Source organism: Tetrao urogallus (genome assembly GCF_951394365.1).
Source record: "Tetrao urogallus genome assembly, chromosome: 2".
Classification (NCBI taxonomy): Eukaryota; Metazoa; Chordata; class Aves; order Galliformes; family Phasianidae; genus Tetrao; species Tetrao urogallus.
In genome coordinates this window covers 105,099,715-105,115,831 of record NC_136814.1, presented here as the reverse complement: position 1 = coordinate 105,115,831, position 16,117 = coordinate 105,099,715, and the positions used below count along the sequence as shown (strand labels likewise).

The following is a 16,117-nucleotide window of genomic DNA, read 5'->3' as shown; positions in this document are numbered from 1 at the left end:
ATGTAGGTGAGACTAATGGATTATCGTACTGTTGTGGAAATAACCACTGAGACCACAAAATATTAAACACTTTTCCACGTGGCGCATACCACACTGTATCCTAAACAGAGAGCTGGAAAAGGAAAAGAGAAGCTTAAGTGAAACCAGCTGATTGCTGCTGGCAGGGAGCTAGTGCTGGAGGCTGCTGTGGAAGAGAAAAGCAGGGCATGGAGGTAAGCGTGAGTTCATGTTTGAGGTTAGAGTTGAAGTTTTTCTTTATTGTGTTTTAGGGTTTTTGACCTCCAGAATTTCAACCTTTTGCGCTGTATTGTTCCCAAAATATAACAGAGGCCAGTGCAAACATGCTACATATGCATTTACTTCATGAAGAAATCACACAGCTTTTGCTTATAACTCCAGGCTTTTAGTAACATCAAAAGTGTTTTGTATAAGGGAGCAGATTCTTCAGCAGGTTCTTTTGTGTTAGGACACATTCAAACTAAAAGATTTAGGCTGGTTATGAGAAAAAGTATTTTACAGTAAGGGTGGAGAGGCGCTGGCACAGGTTGCCTGGAGGTGTGGTGGATACCCTGTCTCTGGAGATGCTCAAGGTCAGGCTATATGGGGTTCTGAGCACTGATGGAGCTCTCGGGGTCCCTGTTCAGCGCAGGGAGTGGGACAGATGGCCTTTAAATTCTGTGTTAAGTTCTATGATACTTGGAGGGAGAATTAAAAATGTTGAGCAACAAATTTTACCAGGGTTCAACAAGGAAATGTGATTGATTCTCTTCTTTCTAAACTTTAATTACAGAATTAAGGCAGAACTGGTAAATGACACTTTACAAAAGCTTTTTTTCTATAGGTTTTTTTGGAGAAAGTGAAAACCACTCCAGTAGTCAGAGGCCAGAAGCTATTCCAAGAGTAAATTCCTCCCTCTTCCACAGCAATGGCAGTTTTAACAAACTAATATTTTACAAGGCCACAGCACAGCGTCAGCAGTGAGATGTGAGCTATTACTGTGTTTTCTGTAGTGCCTGCATTTGTGTTTTGTATTAATCATTCCTGGCATTGGGACCAGCACAGTTTCTAGGTGATGGATTACTGTCTTCATGTAAAGCTATTGTATTGCAACCAAGTTTCCTGAAAAGCCAAACAATTGTAATTAGATGATCTTTAAGGTCTGATCCAACCGAAGCCGTTCTGTGATTTTATGAACAGTTTTTTCTTGAGAAATGGTTGTGAAAAAGCTGAAGCCTTCTTTTCAGGTTGATGATTATTTTTGCAGGGAGAGGTGTTGAAAGGGGTTTCAAAAGCCAAGGCACGCTGGGTTGATAAACGGCTCTGCTTAAGAGCAGAGCAGGAAGCAAATAGATGGTGTTGCGTGTGGGAAGCTCTTAGAAGTAATTAGTGATAAGAGTGAGGAAGGAGGAAATCTGACTGGCAGCTGCTGTGCATTCGGCTCAGCCTGACCTTGGCCTAGAGGTGCCTTCAGGCTGCTGGGGAGAAGAGGTTTGCTGCAGGCTTTGCTGAAAAGCTGCAGGGAAGGTCCTCATGCGACTGCTCATCCAAAAGCCCCATATCCCATAGAATCATTGAGGTTGGAAGAGACCACTAAGGTCATTTATTTTAGCTGTCACTCTGTCACCACCATGCCCACTGAACCATATTCTGATTATTTTTTCAGTACAGGTGTTACAAGTTGATGAGAGATTTGAGGATTGCAGTTGGCACTTTTAGATGCCTATTGAGAGCAATGGCAATGATGTTGCCCTAGGGTGTGAACTGCACCGTCCTTGTAAGCAGCTCCTTGTCCTGCAGCAGTACAACACGAGAGCTGCTGAGAGCCAAGGGGCTGTTGGACACAGTCCAGAGCCCAGGAGATCGGTTGGCAAGAAACTACACAGTGGGATTTAGTCTGACACAATTTGTTTGGGTAAAAGGGATAACTGATGGTGTATAGTGCGTGTTTTACCTTGCTACGTAGCTGAATTCTTTTGCCAAGGCAGTGAAATGATAACTTAATCCTTGATTGCTTCTTTCAGTGCTGCAGGCCGTAGCCTCTGGAAGAGTGTTTTGTCAGCCAAAATGTACGTAAAGCTTTACCAACCTCAGTTACAGTGGCTGTTCCAGCTAGGTCACTGCTAAATTAACTCGTAGCCAGATGCTTTGTATTATCTGCAGTTGGTACCACTAGTCACGCATCTTTTCCAATCCTTGTTCCTGATTTTTGTTTTTATTTTTTTTTCCATCACGAATAAATTACTGACAGTAAAGTACAAGCCCTTAAGCGGCTGCCCAACAGGTTTTTGAAGGTGCCGGGTACTGGTACAAGTGTTTAGTGAAAGATCTGTTATATTCAAGAAGAAATAAAGATCACTGGAACAAGAAGTACAGAATGAAAGAGTATTCAGAATGACCTTCCCCATGAAATACTTCAGGATTATCTGATTCCCCAAATGAGAGCACTCAGCTGGAACACAATGGGCGTGAGAGAACTGCAGTGCTTTGAAATAGTTCTGTGGTGTGGTGAGTCAAGAATAGTTCACAGATATTTCCTACACTTAGAAATGACCACAGCCATTTGCTAAGGTGGGAGGAAGAAGAATAGACAAAGCAGATGCATAAGTTCTTCTTGCAGACAAAAACTGAATGTAGAAAATTGAAGGGCACAGGGAAATGCTATGGTGAATTGGTAGCACTTACTTAGAAATAGTTTGGGCTTCTCCCCACAGGTACTGAAGAAATAGCTGTTTTGCAAATAGAAGGAAATAAAAACACTGATTACACTTGCACTGTTCTAGTCCTGCTCAGGACTGCAGCAGCTTCAGGCAGTGCCAACACTGCAGCCATACATTCATCTGCTCCTTGTGTGCTATATGCATCGTCAGCCTGCAAGGCTTTAACTTGTAGCCTTTGCATGGGTTTGTCTCTCCTTTTCACTCCAAAGGTAGTTTTTGTTTGTGAAACAAATTCGTTATGCAGATCTGTATGTTTCTGTATAATTCTAGGTTTAAACAGAATGGAGTGTTTGCCTAGAGCACTGTGACGTTTTGTCAGCAGTCCCCAGCTATTAGCAAGGCGGATACAAGACACAGGAGCTGAGCTGTCATGGTGAAGGCTTGCCTGTAATTTTCATAATATGCTGTATTTTCCCTTTGCTTTTCAGCAAACGGGTCAATTATAGTTTATTCCCTCCAAAGGCTTCCCACCCATGTGCTGGGAAAGGAACAGCTGATTCGAATGACACACTGAGGATGAGGGTTTCTTTTCTAGGTCAGGCAGCAGAGCAGCTTGGTGCATTTTACCCTGCAAAGCAGACTAGAATTTATTTTCTCATGCCATGTAGTCCAATAACTTGATTCCAGTTCTGAGAGCATACTGTATTGGAACAACATCAACAACAAGTAACTCCTATTCTTGATAGGTATGGGGATATGGGTGGGTGAGGAAAGCAATCTGTGATTTTGAAATAAGTAAGGTGCTGGGTAAAAAGATTTGAAATCTTCATGAAGAAAGAATAACATATCAATGTATGCCAGATACTTCACATTGCTGACATTTAGCTGGCATTGAATGTCAAGGTAGGTATTGATTGCTTCCATCTGTATTGTCTTCATATTATTATCAGCTTGCTAAGATGGATTGGAGAAATATAGACACTACTGAAGAAGTTGAGAAGAGAGGTTAGGTGTGTAGTCTATGCTGTTGGGAAGAGTAGAAGACAGTATAACACTTTTCTTTACTGTGAAAGTTATCAAACACTGTGATTTTACTATATAGCCAAATGCTTGACACTTTCAAATGCATGAAGATTTTTTTTAAGTGCTGTTTTTAAGATGCCAGTGTATTGACAAGGTGCTGTTGGCAGACTGTGTTTTACTTGAGTGGTTCAGACGTGTTGCGCTCTACTTGTACCTTCCAGGCTCCTTGCATGTCACTGGGAGGTTAAAGTTGATAATACACAGATGTTGTGCAACAGCCTCTCACTTATCACTGAGATCGTGGAATGTGTTTGGGCAGAAATAGGGAAATTCAGGTGGCTACTGAACCATGGAAGCAAGACTAATATCTTCTATGCTAATGACCAAACCTTTCTGCCTGCAGCTCTTACGTTCATCCCCTGCACAGCTAGATCAATGTCATTTGTGCTTTCCCATGTGTATTTTAAATACTACTTGAGTCTCTAGCATGGTGCTGGATCCAAAATATGCTGTGTGTAGATTCACCATTTGAAAATAACCCTTTGTATCTCAGCTGCCTAGTTCAGGAGGCACACAAAATGGCTCCAAGTTATGAACTTGCATGCTGTGCCTGTGCCCAGAGCAGCCCACTTGAACAGCCTGACACCCAGTGATGCTGAAACTGCACCCTGATTCAGAAAGTAGACAGTGTATCCAATGGAATTCCCAGTGTCATAAACATTGGTGCACCAATTGCATGCACCAAGATTGAGGTCCTACAAAAGGTGTCTGTAATTATGTTCTCTTTTGAACTGCACCCATTTGACATGTTACCTGCTTGCTTAGTGGCTAGTGGATGTGCTGAAGGAGGTGGAGAACTGAGTCCAGGTGTCTCCTCAGATTGGCATCCCCTTCAATGGATGTTACTTTTGGCTTAAAGACAAGAAGGCACGTTTGTGGAACAAGAAAACAAGCTGAAGGAGGCTGTTTGACTTGTTGGTTAGGCCACCAAGCTGGCAGGTGTTTCCTCAGTTGCAGTTTTTTGTGGCTGAAATAAATAAATTGCATGGGTATTCACTGGATATATGTAAGTTCTTTTGGGATTTGGACTTGACAGCAGGCAATGTTTATTATTTCTTTTTATTTTTCTTTCTCTATTTTCTTTCTACTTCAAGCTACCAGCAGACTCCCCTTAGAAATTTCTGTGAATGTCAGCAAGTTTTTCTTCCTGAAGGACGAGAGTGCTGACACTTCTCACACCAGGCACAAGGGCAGGGGGGGAGTTACTTTGTGCACATTTCTTCTATTGGTGGAGGAGATGCAGGCATTGCTTTGGCTTGCTCCCTGCTTCCAGCCTTCTGCTGTATCCATAAGAAAAACCGTCTTGCTTCAAGGAGCATATTAAGCACTGAGATAAATTTGAAGTGAGAAGAGCAAGGCCAATCTTTCCAAACTGTAGCTTCAGACTGCTATAGGTAGCTGAAAAACAGACACTGTCACCAGTTTGAGCTCTTGTAAATCCCACTTGCTGCGCACGGTTTTAAAGTAGGCATCTTAAATCATTGTAGAAGGGGTTAGGGACATCCAAGCACATCTTTGTGTAAGGTTGCGGTGTTTGCTGGTGACTTGTTGACTTGCTCAAGTTGACTTGCTCAACTTGACAACAGTCTAAGCCAAAAAAGCCTCAGGATGGTGGACTGGGGCTTCATGATGTGGTTTCTGCATTCACTGCACATTCATTCTGAATACTGGCAGGAACTGGGGCTAAAGGCATGAACAAAACTTTGATCTGTAAGTCTTGGATCCTTAGAAATGAGAGCTTGTGATCTGTGCAGGGTGAAAAGGATAGGCTGAAAATCTACAAGGAAAATACTTATTGCTACCATTATGGGACATGTATTTTGTATTGGAAAAAAAAGGAAGTAAGAAAGAGAAGGGAAATAAAATGATTTTTAAAAGCAACAAAAAGCACATTGATAATTGAATGAGAAATTCTGCATATGTACGCCTTCAGGAAATAGTCTAACTGGGTGCTGCAGCATTTCAGGCAGCTCTTGTGAAACTCCTGAAGGATTCCAGTAGCAGTCAGATGCTCACAGGGTTGGGTTTTGTTTGTTTTTTCCTCCTGTTTGCAGTAGGATGAGGTAATTCATATGGCAGTGTTACCCTCCTGCAACTGCTGTTTGTGCAGGCTCTGTTGTGCCACTGAAGAAGCCTTGTGAAAATTCAGACTGGCCTTCCCCCTTCCCGTAAAATACTGTTATTGAAGTGTCTTTGCAACATGTAATTATGTCCACATCAGGAAAGCTTTTCTACACAAACATCCCTCTAGTGAGTCTGTTGAATGTAGAGTTTTTCCTCTAATTTGTTAGCCTGTGGTACTGCACTTTTTTCAGTGTATCCAATTGAGATGTATCCTTTATATCTGTGGCTCGCATGGACATTTTAATGATGTTTTTCAGTCTAACCTGCTTACTTTGCATAGAATACCATATTTATTTTGGGATTAACCACGTAGATCACTGACTTAGCTTTTTAGCCCTTTGCCTTCAGCTTAAGGTTGTGCTGAATGTGATCCCTGCGCTTGCACTGATGCTGTGATGCTCTTGAACAAGATTGCCATGTGAGCAGTGTTTCCATGCACCTGTACCTGTATGCATGCACACCCTGAGCTCTCTGCCTCTCCAGGAGCTCATCACACCACTCCTGGGCTGATTGCTTGGGACTGAAGCCACTTATGTGGCTGTCCCAGAGGCAGAAGGTTTTTACTGCCGTTGTCCCAGGCTGGGATCTTGGTGTGTCCAGCTGGAGATCTCTGTGTAGTTGAAAGGCTTACAAACTGTAAGATGTTTCTCCTGCTACCTTCTCCAATAGTTAGACAGTATTACACAGAATCACAGAATGGCCTGGGCTGGAAGGGACCTCAGGGATCATGAATCTCCAACCCCCCTGCCACATGCAGGGCCACCAACCTCCCCATTTAATACCAGACCAGGCATCAGGCTTTATTAAAGAGTATTCCAATGCACAATAGTAATTGAAAGTCTGGGTACTGGATGCTCACCAAACATTCTGTTAGAGCACAATAGCATCCCAACATCCAAGTGTATACATACGAAGGATGAAGTTGTAATCCCCTTGTCATACCATGACTTTATGGGATACGTGCACCATTTGAATGCGAGGACACGAACAATACGGGAAATACATCTTTGACAGGAAAATACCCCGAACCCACAGAGCTCCTGTGCTGTCCAAATTCTTGTTTTTCAAGCCTTTTTTTTTTTTTTTTGAGTGAGCAGGCAAAAATGAGTTTTGTCAGTAGAAACTAAGTAACCACCAAATATGCTTGGAATGCCTGCAGCACCAGAGGAATTTTCTAAGTAACAGTGATCACTTTTGTTCCTTTGAGCTACACAAATCTGAGCTCTGAACCCTCTGTGCTCTTTCACATTTTCTTTGACATATTTGGGGACTTTGTTTTAAAGGGAGTACATCTGCTTGCAGGTTCTTTTTTCTCAAATAGGGCAGTAGTTTTTTTGCCAGAGGTCGGTATTGGTGGGGAAGGAAAACTGAACCTCTGTAAGACTGTATTAATTGGTTATCATCTAGAAATTGGAGCAGTCTCGTGGGGCACAGCATTTTAATAGTTCTTGGCCTATGTTAAGAAATGGGGAAAGAGTTTCTATAGACATAAGCACAACAACCTTGAGCAGTTTATCTTCTGATATATTCTGGAAAGTTTATTTCTAGGTATTGTGAGATAGAGGAGCTTGAAGTGATCAAAACCTGATTTAGTAGACATTTCCTCTCATTGTATGTGGGGAAAAAAAGCTTTGCAATTGTATTTGTGTGATATGTGGAAAAGAGGAAACAGCTTCTCAGCGAATTCTACATTTTCTTATCTGTTGCCATACTGCAGTATTTCAGTCATGTCTCTGTTTGACAACCCATTGCATTACTAAATGTAATTTTGCCATTAACTGGCTTTAGGAAAGAGATTCTGGAGCTGAAATTTAGAGAGCAAAAGTCATAACATTTAAATGTCGGAAAACCTCATTCTGAATCAGTTAGAAATATGCTTCCAGTTCAGGAATCTGCTTGAGAAAGATAGGCAAGCTCCCAAGCTTTGAACGTGAAGTTGTCTGCCTTGTGGCTTGCTGATGCCAGAGCTCTTCAATAACACCTTCACTTTATCAGCTTCTTCATACTGGGAGGCTCTTGCAGTACAGCAGCAGGTTTATTTGCTTCTTCATGGAGATGGTAAACTTGAAAATCATAAGCTTAGCTATTCCAGAATACAAGACTGCAAAAATTGGTGTTAAATCTTGCATCTCTGTCCAGACAGAGGTTTAATGCTGAGACAGCATGAGCGATGCAGAGGTCCTTTTGGTGTTCAGCTTCATCTGCATCCAGTATTTACCCTCAGAGGTATGGCTCACACTAGAAGTCTTGTTTGAAGGATGACATTCTTGAAAAACCCTTTAGCCCATAAAGCCATTAAGTTTTAACCCATTGCTCTTCAAACAGAGCCCACATTGGCTTATTGTGGCCATATGGGGAGGTTCTGTGAATATGGGATTTGAATTTATTAGATGTTCTAGCATCTTTCCCCTGCTGTGTTTCTGTTATTCTTGTTGTTGTTTTTCCAGAAGTGGTGGTATGAGTTGGAGTGGGAAAGCACTGTTCAGAGCCATGGGGACAAATAATTCTGCCCAGCACAGCATTAGTCACTTGTTCTGGGGACCAGCTGAGATGTGATGCAGATGAGTCGGAACTCAACATAGTTCCTGTACTGCTTTAATTTACAGATTACTCATACAATCCTAGAAGGGCTGAGGTTGGAAGGAACTTCTGCAGATCACCTGGCATTTGTCCTGTAGGTGCTGCGCTCAAGTTTCTTCACCTTGAGCTGATCCTGAGACCAGCACTGGGGCTGCCTGTCCTGCTGTGTTGAGATTCCCACATGTGCTGAGCAGGAGTGAAGGCAGAGTTACAACAGCATTTCTCTTTCAGATTTGTCTGGGAGCATGGAGTCCATGTCATCGTGGTATAACGGGGTCTGTAATTCAGGAACATTAACAAATTAGCTGATGGTAAGCTTAAGAAGTCTCAAGAATGGAATGGTTTGGATTATATCCACACAAACTTTAAAAAGAATAAAATACCTGCTAAATGGAGTTGTTCTTGCATACAAAAGATAAATTACTGTGACAAGTGATGCCAGCTTTACTTATAATAAAGCATGGATGAATAGAAATTGATCTAAGGCAAACAAGCTTGGCTGCCTTGGCAGCTCCTCGGGAGCAAAGCTGAAAGTGTGGTGTTGCTGGGAGATGCCAAGAGCTTTCTGCTGTGAAGTCCAAGTAGATTTTCCTCATCAGTTTGTTTTTCTGCTTGGGTCTTCAGCTTCTTTTTGGAGATTCTATCGAGCAGCTCCTGCTGAAAGGCACAATATGGCTCCAACTGTACTGGAATCTGATTGCTTACTGCTGCAGTGGTTATGGAATATTGAAAGTGGGAAGCAGTAAACGTTTCTGGGGGATTTTCTAGTACTTCTCCAATACATAGTTCTTGTTGAAATTGTTTCCTCTCCCTTTTTTTTCTTCTTTTTTTTTTATACTTTAAATTGAAACTTTTTACTATGCATTATTTTTCCACAATCTTCTGAAAACATTCTAATATTACATATTCATTCCATGAGAACAACCATGGCCTTGTGCTAGAGGCAGTATCATAGAATCATAGAATGGCCTGGATTGAAAAGGACCACAATGCTCATCCAGTCCCAACCCCCTGCTGTGTGCAGGTCACCAACCAGCAGCCCAGGCTGCCCAGAGCCCCATCCAGCCTGGCCTTGAATGCCTGCAGGGATGGGGCATCCACAGCCTCCTTGGGCAACCTGTTCCAGTGCCTCACCACCCTCAAAAAATCGCCCTCATCCAAGTTTATAGTTTGAATGTTGCTACTGCTATTGGAAATGTCCTTTTTCAGAAAAAACAACAACAACAACAACAACAAAAAAACAAAAAAAAAAACTCCTGTCTCATTAGATGACATCATACAGCCTCCATACCTCTTTCTGACTTGCTGTCCCCCAATTTTGTTCTCCTGCTCACCCAGTTCTGATTGCAGCAAGAAGCAGGATGTGCTATGACTGATGCAGAGCATGTGCTGACTTGTCAGCTGGCTGCTATCTTTAAGCTACACAGAAATACAAGGTCTGAGTTGTCCTTGCCTTTCCCCAGATATCTTTCATCTCTCCTCCTTTCTTGTGTTGTTTTCCCCACTAAAGCTGTGGGGGGGAATTATACTTGTGTCTGGTCAGTGTGTCTTGGTCCTGCAGCTAGTGCAACATAAGAGCTATTGGGATGCTCTGGGGTTTTGTTGCTTGCCTCAGCCTTAATGATAGGCAGTGTTGGTTGTGTACCTCATGGCTGGCAGTGCTTTGTGTAGGATGCTCTGTCTGCACACCCACACAGTGTGCTGTAGTGGGGCAGGGAGCCTCCTGGGAACATTCAGCAGTCTGGGTGCTGCTTCCTCCCATCTGTTTAATTCCCATGGGGTTTCCAGTTGGGCTGAAAGTCATTTCATAGCTTGCTGGGCTCAGCTGTGGGATGATGGGTCAGGCTGTGCATAGCATGCTTCTGTGTGGTACAGTGTGCACCCTCCATCCTTTTCTTTGGGAAACATTTGTCAGATTTGCTCTTTTTTAGTCCAAGAGCACAGGACGGCTATCTGTATCCTAAATACTGGTGTCTTTTGGTGTTTTCTTTTGTGTGTGCTTGCATTAAGTGTGCAGAGAAACGTGGTTTCATGTGTATGTGCACATCTTTAGAAAATGAGGTACTCGTTTTTGGACCTTCAGTCTAAACTAAGCCTGATACATAGCCTAGTGTAATCCATCCTCTTGAAGTATGTGATAGGATTTTGCAGATTATATCCTTATTGCTGCTTTATTCCAGATGCTCAGTAATATGTGCTGTACTGAGGGCTGGAAAGGTCAAGTGTGCTGTCACAGGACAATCCTGCTGGGAATTGGGCTGCGACAGAGCAGAGCTGCTGGTCCGAATCAAGGGCAGGGCAGCCCTTGAGCCCTTTGAGCATCTCTGTGTGCTGAGCTCACACACTGAGCCCAGGCACTGTGTTTGCCTTGCTCTGTAGGAAGAGTGATCTTCCTGTAGGAACAGGAATAAGCCTTCCTCACCAACAAGAGCTACCCTGCTCACTTGAATGACCCTGTGATGTGGCTGCTGCAGGGTAACATTGGCTGAAATAACTGCTACTGCTAGCCAAAGCGCTGCTCAGTCCTGGTAGGTGAGTTAAATTCATATCAAATTCAAGCCTAAGTAAAAAGAAATGATGGACTTAATTTGTAAATAATAATTTTTGAGAGACCGTGCTGACATTACGATTCTTCAACTCACTTCTCAACCCATGTGAGCAGCATGAAGTGATGGTACACAGCTCCTGCTCTGTCAAAAGAAAGAAATCATTGATGCTTGCTGCAAGGCTTTGCTGATGGCAGGAGCTTATCAATGCCATTTGCAAGGCCCAGGGCAAAGAGAGCATCACTTCCTTGTGGCTGTGTTTGCAGGGTTTCTCCTGCCCTCTGCATGAGAAGATGCTGCATAACCTGGTGCTAGTGTCTGAATCATTGGTGCAGTGGCTGTTGCTCTGCTGTTGTCTTACAGACCGCTCTGGTGCTCAATGTGTTCTGTCAGAAAGTTTTCAGTTGTGCACATGACAAAGTAAAGGAGTTGCTATTCTCCTCTGATTTGAGGAGAGATGGGAGGAAAGAAACAAACGTTTTAAATGCAGTGCTCCAAAATGAGATATTAACAGTAGAGCAATTAAGCTGAAGTCCCTTTAGCTAACAATCTTTTTCTTTTGTCTTTCTTGCCCCACGTGCTTCACCATATCATTGCTGCTGCTGCTACTTCTGGGAGCAGCAGGACCCAGCCGAAGGTAAGGACCCTTACTGCTTTTTGCTTGTGGTTCAGTCAGTCGTGTGTTAGCCAAATATTGAAAGCATTTCAGAAAAATAGCCCTGCAGCTGGTCAGCTGTTGAGTAAGAAACTCGAAGCATTTCCTTGCTGCAGAAGAGCACTGTGTAGCCTCTGCCAAAAGATGAGTCACGGGAACAAATGAGAACATACATGCTCAGCATTACAGGCTGTGAATGGGAGACTGCTTGTTGTCTGTGGGTTTTTTAAAGCGTTTTCTGGTATTTGTGTTGTAGCAAACTCATTTTGTTGGTCCCATGACTTTGTACTTGGCATGCTGATATCTATCTTTATCCTGGCACACTGGAATTCAGCTTTATTGCTGTGGTCGTATATCCAATGATGTCTTGGGGTGTTATAATTATATGGTGTCTTGGGTGTGTGTAATTGTTTAATAAATTCAAAGAACCAAATAAAACCACGTAATTTCAATCAGGGAAACAGCAGTTCGTTTATTTAGAAGCTGCAAAATAAACTATTTTGTTTTACATGATGCTGCGCAATTGCTGTACTTTATAAAAAAGGGGAAGGGTGTCAAAAAAGGAATGCATTTTTTGAAGATAAGTTGTTCAAATGTGAAGGATTTTGCTGCACTAAGCATTTTCACAGATGTAAGTAGTGCTGGATATGTTCATAATCCAGATTTTCAACACTTGTATAATTTTTTAACTTATTTTAATTGGCATAAACTCTTGAGAAAGATTCTTTCCTGCTTTGTGAATCTTTAAATGATTTCTTCAGATACCATGACATGATTCATTAGGGAATGGTATAACTGAGATCAGTCACTACAGAATCAATATTTCTCTGGAGGGTTTTTCTATTATTAATGTAGGTATGATGCAACACATTTTGTTCCTACAATCTTTACTAAATGAAAGATGTTAGGGTGGCTTACCTGCGTATACAGTGCTGCATGGTTGGTGCCTTTAGCATAGACCACAGACTTCACTGAACCTGAACAGGGAAATGCTTTAGCAGAGTTTCAGGAATAATCAAACTGGTGTGCAGAAGGTGAATTTGAGATGTTGGCAGAGTGCACTTGCTCTGCTAACATGATCTGAAGTGCTGCAGACACCAGCTCTGTAGCCATAACGAATGGCTAAAGGGAAAAGAGCAGCCTTAATTAAACTTAGATGAGGAGTAAGCAGGCAAAGTGCAACCCATGGCACTTTCCTTTTCCCTATATCCTACAGAATGGATTTTGCCTGTTTGAAAGTAGACCAGCTCTTACCCTAGCTTTTTAATTTTTTTTTTTTGCTTACAAATGCATAGCTGGAGGCATTGGCTTGCAAACATCTATTTTTGCAGCCTGGGATCCTGGAGCAGGCACTGCCCTATTGTGGGGGTCAGCAGTCACAGTGAAAGATGCCTTAAAATGGGTTCACTGCAAAAGTGAAACTTTTCCATTTGAAAAGGCGTCGGCGCTATTCTTCTAGTGATGCAGCTCATTTGCTCACGGACTTTGGTGATGGCTGCTTCTGTTTGTCAGCAGTATATAAATACACACTGCTCATGTACGGAAGGGTTCCTGCCCTAAGGCGTGTTGTTAATTTATGCAGACAAGAAGAACTGGGAGGTGGTAGGCAGAAGCAGCCAGGGGACATCTGTCGGTTTGCAGAATAGCAGGTCTTGTGAGAAATGAATTGCAAGGATGGGGACTGAAGGAAGATGAGGAGAGCTGCTTGTCATCCACTTGGTTGCTTCATGGAGAGCTGCTGGAGAACATCGACAAGGATTCACATAGCAGAAAAGAAATAAAAGCAAGGAAAAAATACAACCGAGGAACGGGCCTTCATGTAGGAACATGAAGGGTTTGTTTTCAGTCGCTGAATTCATAGGAAAGAAATAACTCTTCAGGAGTGCACGTTGTGTTCAGAGTGGGCCCAAGTAGCATGATGTTAGCCAACATAATACAGCACTATCAAAACTGAGATAACGTGTTTGATTTGGCAGTGGTTTCTATAAAGTACCCTCCTGGTTGTTTTTCTACAGGTGTTTGCTTACGATCACTGCTTTTGGTCTATGGATGAATCTGTCAAAGAAAAATATGCAGGTAATACTTGCTGTAGCTTTGTGCGTGTTGTCTCCGAGAACAAATGGTCTAATTATAATGCAGTATTTGCTAAAGGGCACAGACCATATGGCGTGGAATATCTTTCCCCAGTATGACTGCTTGTTGTCAAAAGAAAAAGGAAAAACTTAAATCATTCCTGTTTTTCTTTTCTAAAGATGATGATTAGGATAGCAATAGGCATTGCTACCCATCTGCAGTGCAGGAAATTGAGAAATCCATCACAATAATGGGTTACTCATATTTACATTTATATTTTGAATACTGTTCTAAATGCATCATTTTAAAAGCATCAGATCAGTTTCTTTCCAGGATATGAGGAATATTACTATAATATACCTGTTTGTTTTACAGTTCTGATGAGAGCATCTTATTAGAACTTAATAATTGGAGTATTAAAAAAGCCTAATTTAATACAGGAGTATTTAATTAAGAGATTCTGGGGTATTATTGGCATATTTTGGCAAACAGATTTGGTTACATCTGAAGTATGTTAGAACTTAACAGTTGGTGATCTTTTCCTTTTTTCATATTCGTTACCTTTTAAAAATTGTATTTAGTTTAGCTTGTTTCCATGGATTTAAAAACAAATAAATAAAGGATGTCAATATTTGTAATAAGTAGTAGTTCAGTGAGGAATTGAGTGTGATATACAACGGGTTTATTTGACCCAAACCACTTAGATAGGCACAGCTATTCGGAGTTCTGATGGGAGAGTTTGCATGCATCAAGTCTTGAGTTGACTTGAGTGTAAAGTTATGGACTTAATGAGGGAAAGGAAAAGCAGTGTTTGGTATGTGAAATTCACAGAATCACAGATCCCTTAGAGATAGAAGGGACCTTTAAAGTCCACCTAGTCAAACTCCCCTGCAATGAACAGGGACATCACAGCTGGATCAAGTTGCCCAGGGCCTGGTCCAGCCTGGCATCAACCACATCTCTGGGCAACCTGTTCCATCAGTTCTTCAAGAAGTGGTAACCCTACATTTTGCTAATGCATACGTCTTTTGTATTACCTCCCACGTAGAGGTGATTTCTTCTCTGCAAAATCACGTTTGGCAGTAGCTAAAATGTATGGGTTGAGGACATGTTGAGGTGCTGTCATTCACCAATGGGTGAATTCATGCAGCTGGTAGTAGATTTTCTGCTGATAAAACTTCTGAGCATGAAGATTGCTAGCGTGCTGTTGTAAGCACATACACATATATGCACAATAATCACAGATTCTGAGTTTTGTAGTAGTACACATCTGCAGCATATCTACCAGCTGATGTCTGTGCTGCTGTTACGAGAGCAAATACTGAATGCTAAATAATTTATTTAGGCAAGAACAGCCAAAAAAATGCTCTTTGCTTTTACATAATTATTGAAGAATTCAAAACAAGAAATAAACACTCTCCCACCTTTTACAATGCTAGCTTGTGTGCTTTATTTCTTAGGTCAAGATGTTGTTTTCAAGTGCCTTGGAGAGAATATTCTTCAGAATGCCTTTGAAGGCTATAACGCTTGCATCTTTGCCTATGGGCAAACTGGTAAGTCCCTTCAGAATGTGTGCAAAACACTGACACACAGGTTGTTAATGTTCTGAGTGGAAACTTTCCATGGCTATAGTGACATTATTTCAGGAGAAATGCCTTACAACACAGGCATTTTTATGTTGTGCAAACATCAGAAAATGTTTCTTCTCTTCTCTGACATTAGATACGAGGTGGACAGGATGAGAAATGCTTGTATCTGTTGCTGGCTACCCTTATTTTTCATGCTTTGGATTGTTATCTTTGATCGTGACCGTCCTTGAGTTCAGTGCATTACCCTTATTTTCTGCCTCTGCAGTCAGAATAAGCTTTAATAATCATCATTTTAAATGCAATATGCAAAAATGAATATGCTTGTCCAGCTGATTTTTTTCCTTGTGACATGCATGTGGGTATCAGTGGGTTGTCCTCTATAGCAGAACTATCTGTCTGAAGGTCTTCTCTGTTTGATCTAAATTACTTGTTTTTCTTTTCTTTTCAATTGTATAGTTTTTAAGTGATGATGTTCTGGTTGCTTTAAAATAGAAAACTGCACAAATGTCTTTCACTAAAATGCCAGGTTTGTAATATTATTTTTTTGTCTTCTCTGCATTTGCCTTCCTCACAGCAAAAACCACTGTATTGCACGTTCACTAATTATAAATTCAATCACACAGGATCTGGAAAATCATACACAATGATGGGTACTGCTGACCAACCTGGATTAATCCCTAGACTTTGCAGTGGTCTCTTTGAAAGAGCACAGAAGGAAGAAAATGAAGAGCAGAGTTTTAAAGTGGAAGTATCCTACATGGAGATATACAATGAGAAAGTCAGAGATCTTCTTGACCCAAAAGGGTAGGT

General features: G+C 41.7%; 1 protein-coding gene across 1 annotated transcript in view; it reads left to right on the top strand.

Annotated features, from left to right (window-relative positions):
* KIF13B (kinesin family member 13B) overlaps positions 1-16,117 on the top strand; it is a gene marked incomplete at both ends in the record, with an annotated part of 120,369 nt that overhangs the window by 36,796 nt on the left and 67,456 nt on the right. The window contains 4 exons of the mRNA XM_079550566.1: positions 11,612-11,627; positions 13,661-13,721; positions 15,179-15,271; positions 15,931-16,111. Of these exons, the coding sequence (XP_079406692.1) occupies positions 11,612-11,627; positions 13,661-13,721; positions 15,179-15,271; positions 15,931-16,111 (351 nt within the window). The remainder of the gene's footprint in view (positions 1-11,611; positions 11,628-13,660; positions 13,722-15,178; positions 15,272-15,930; positions 16,112-16,117) is intronic.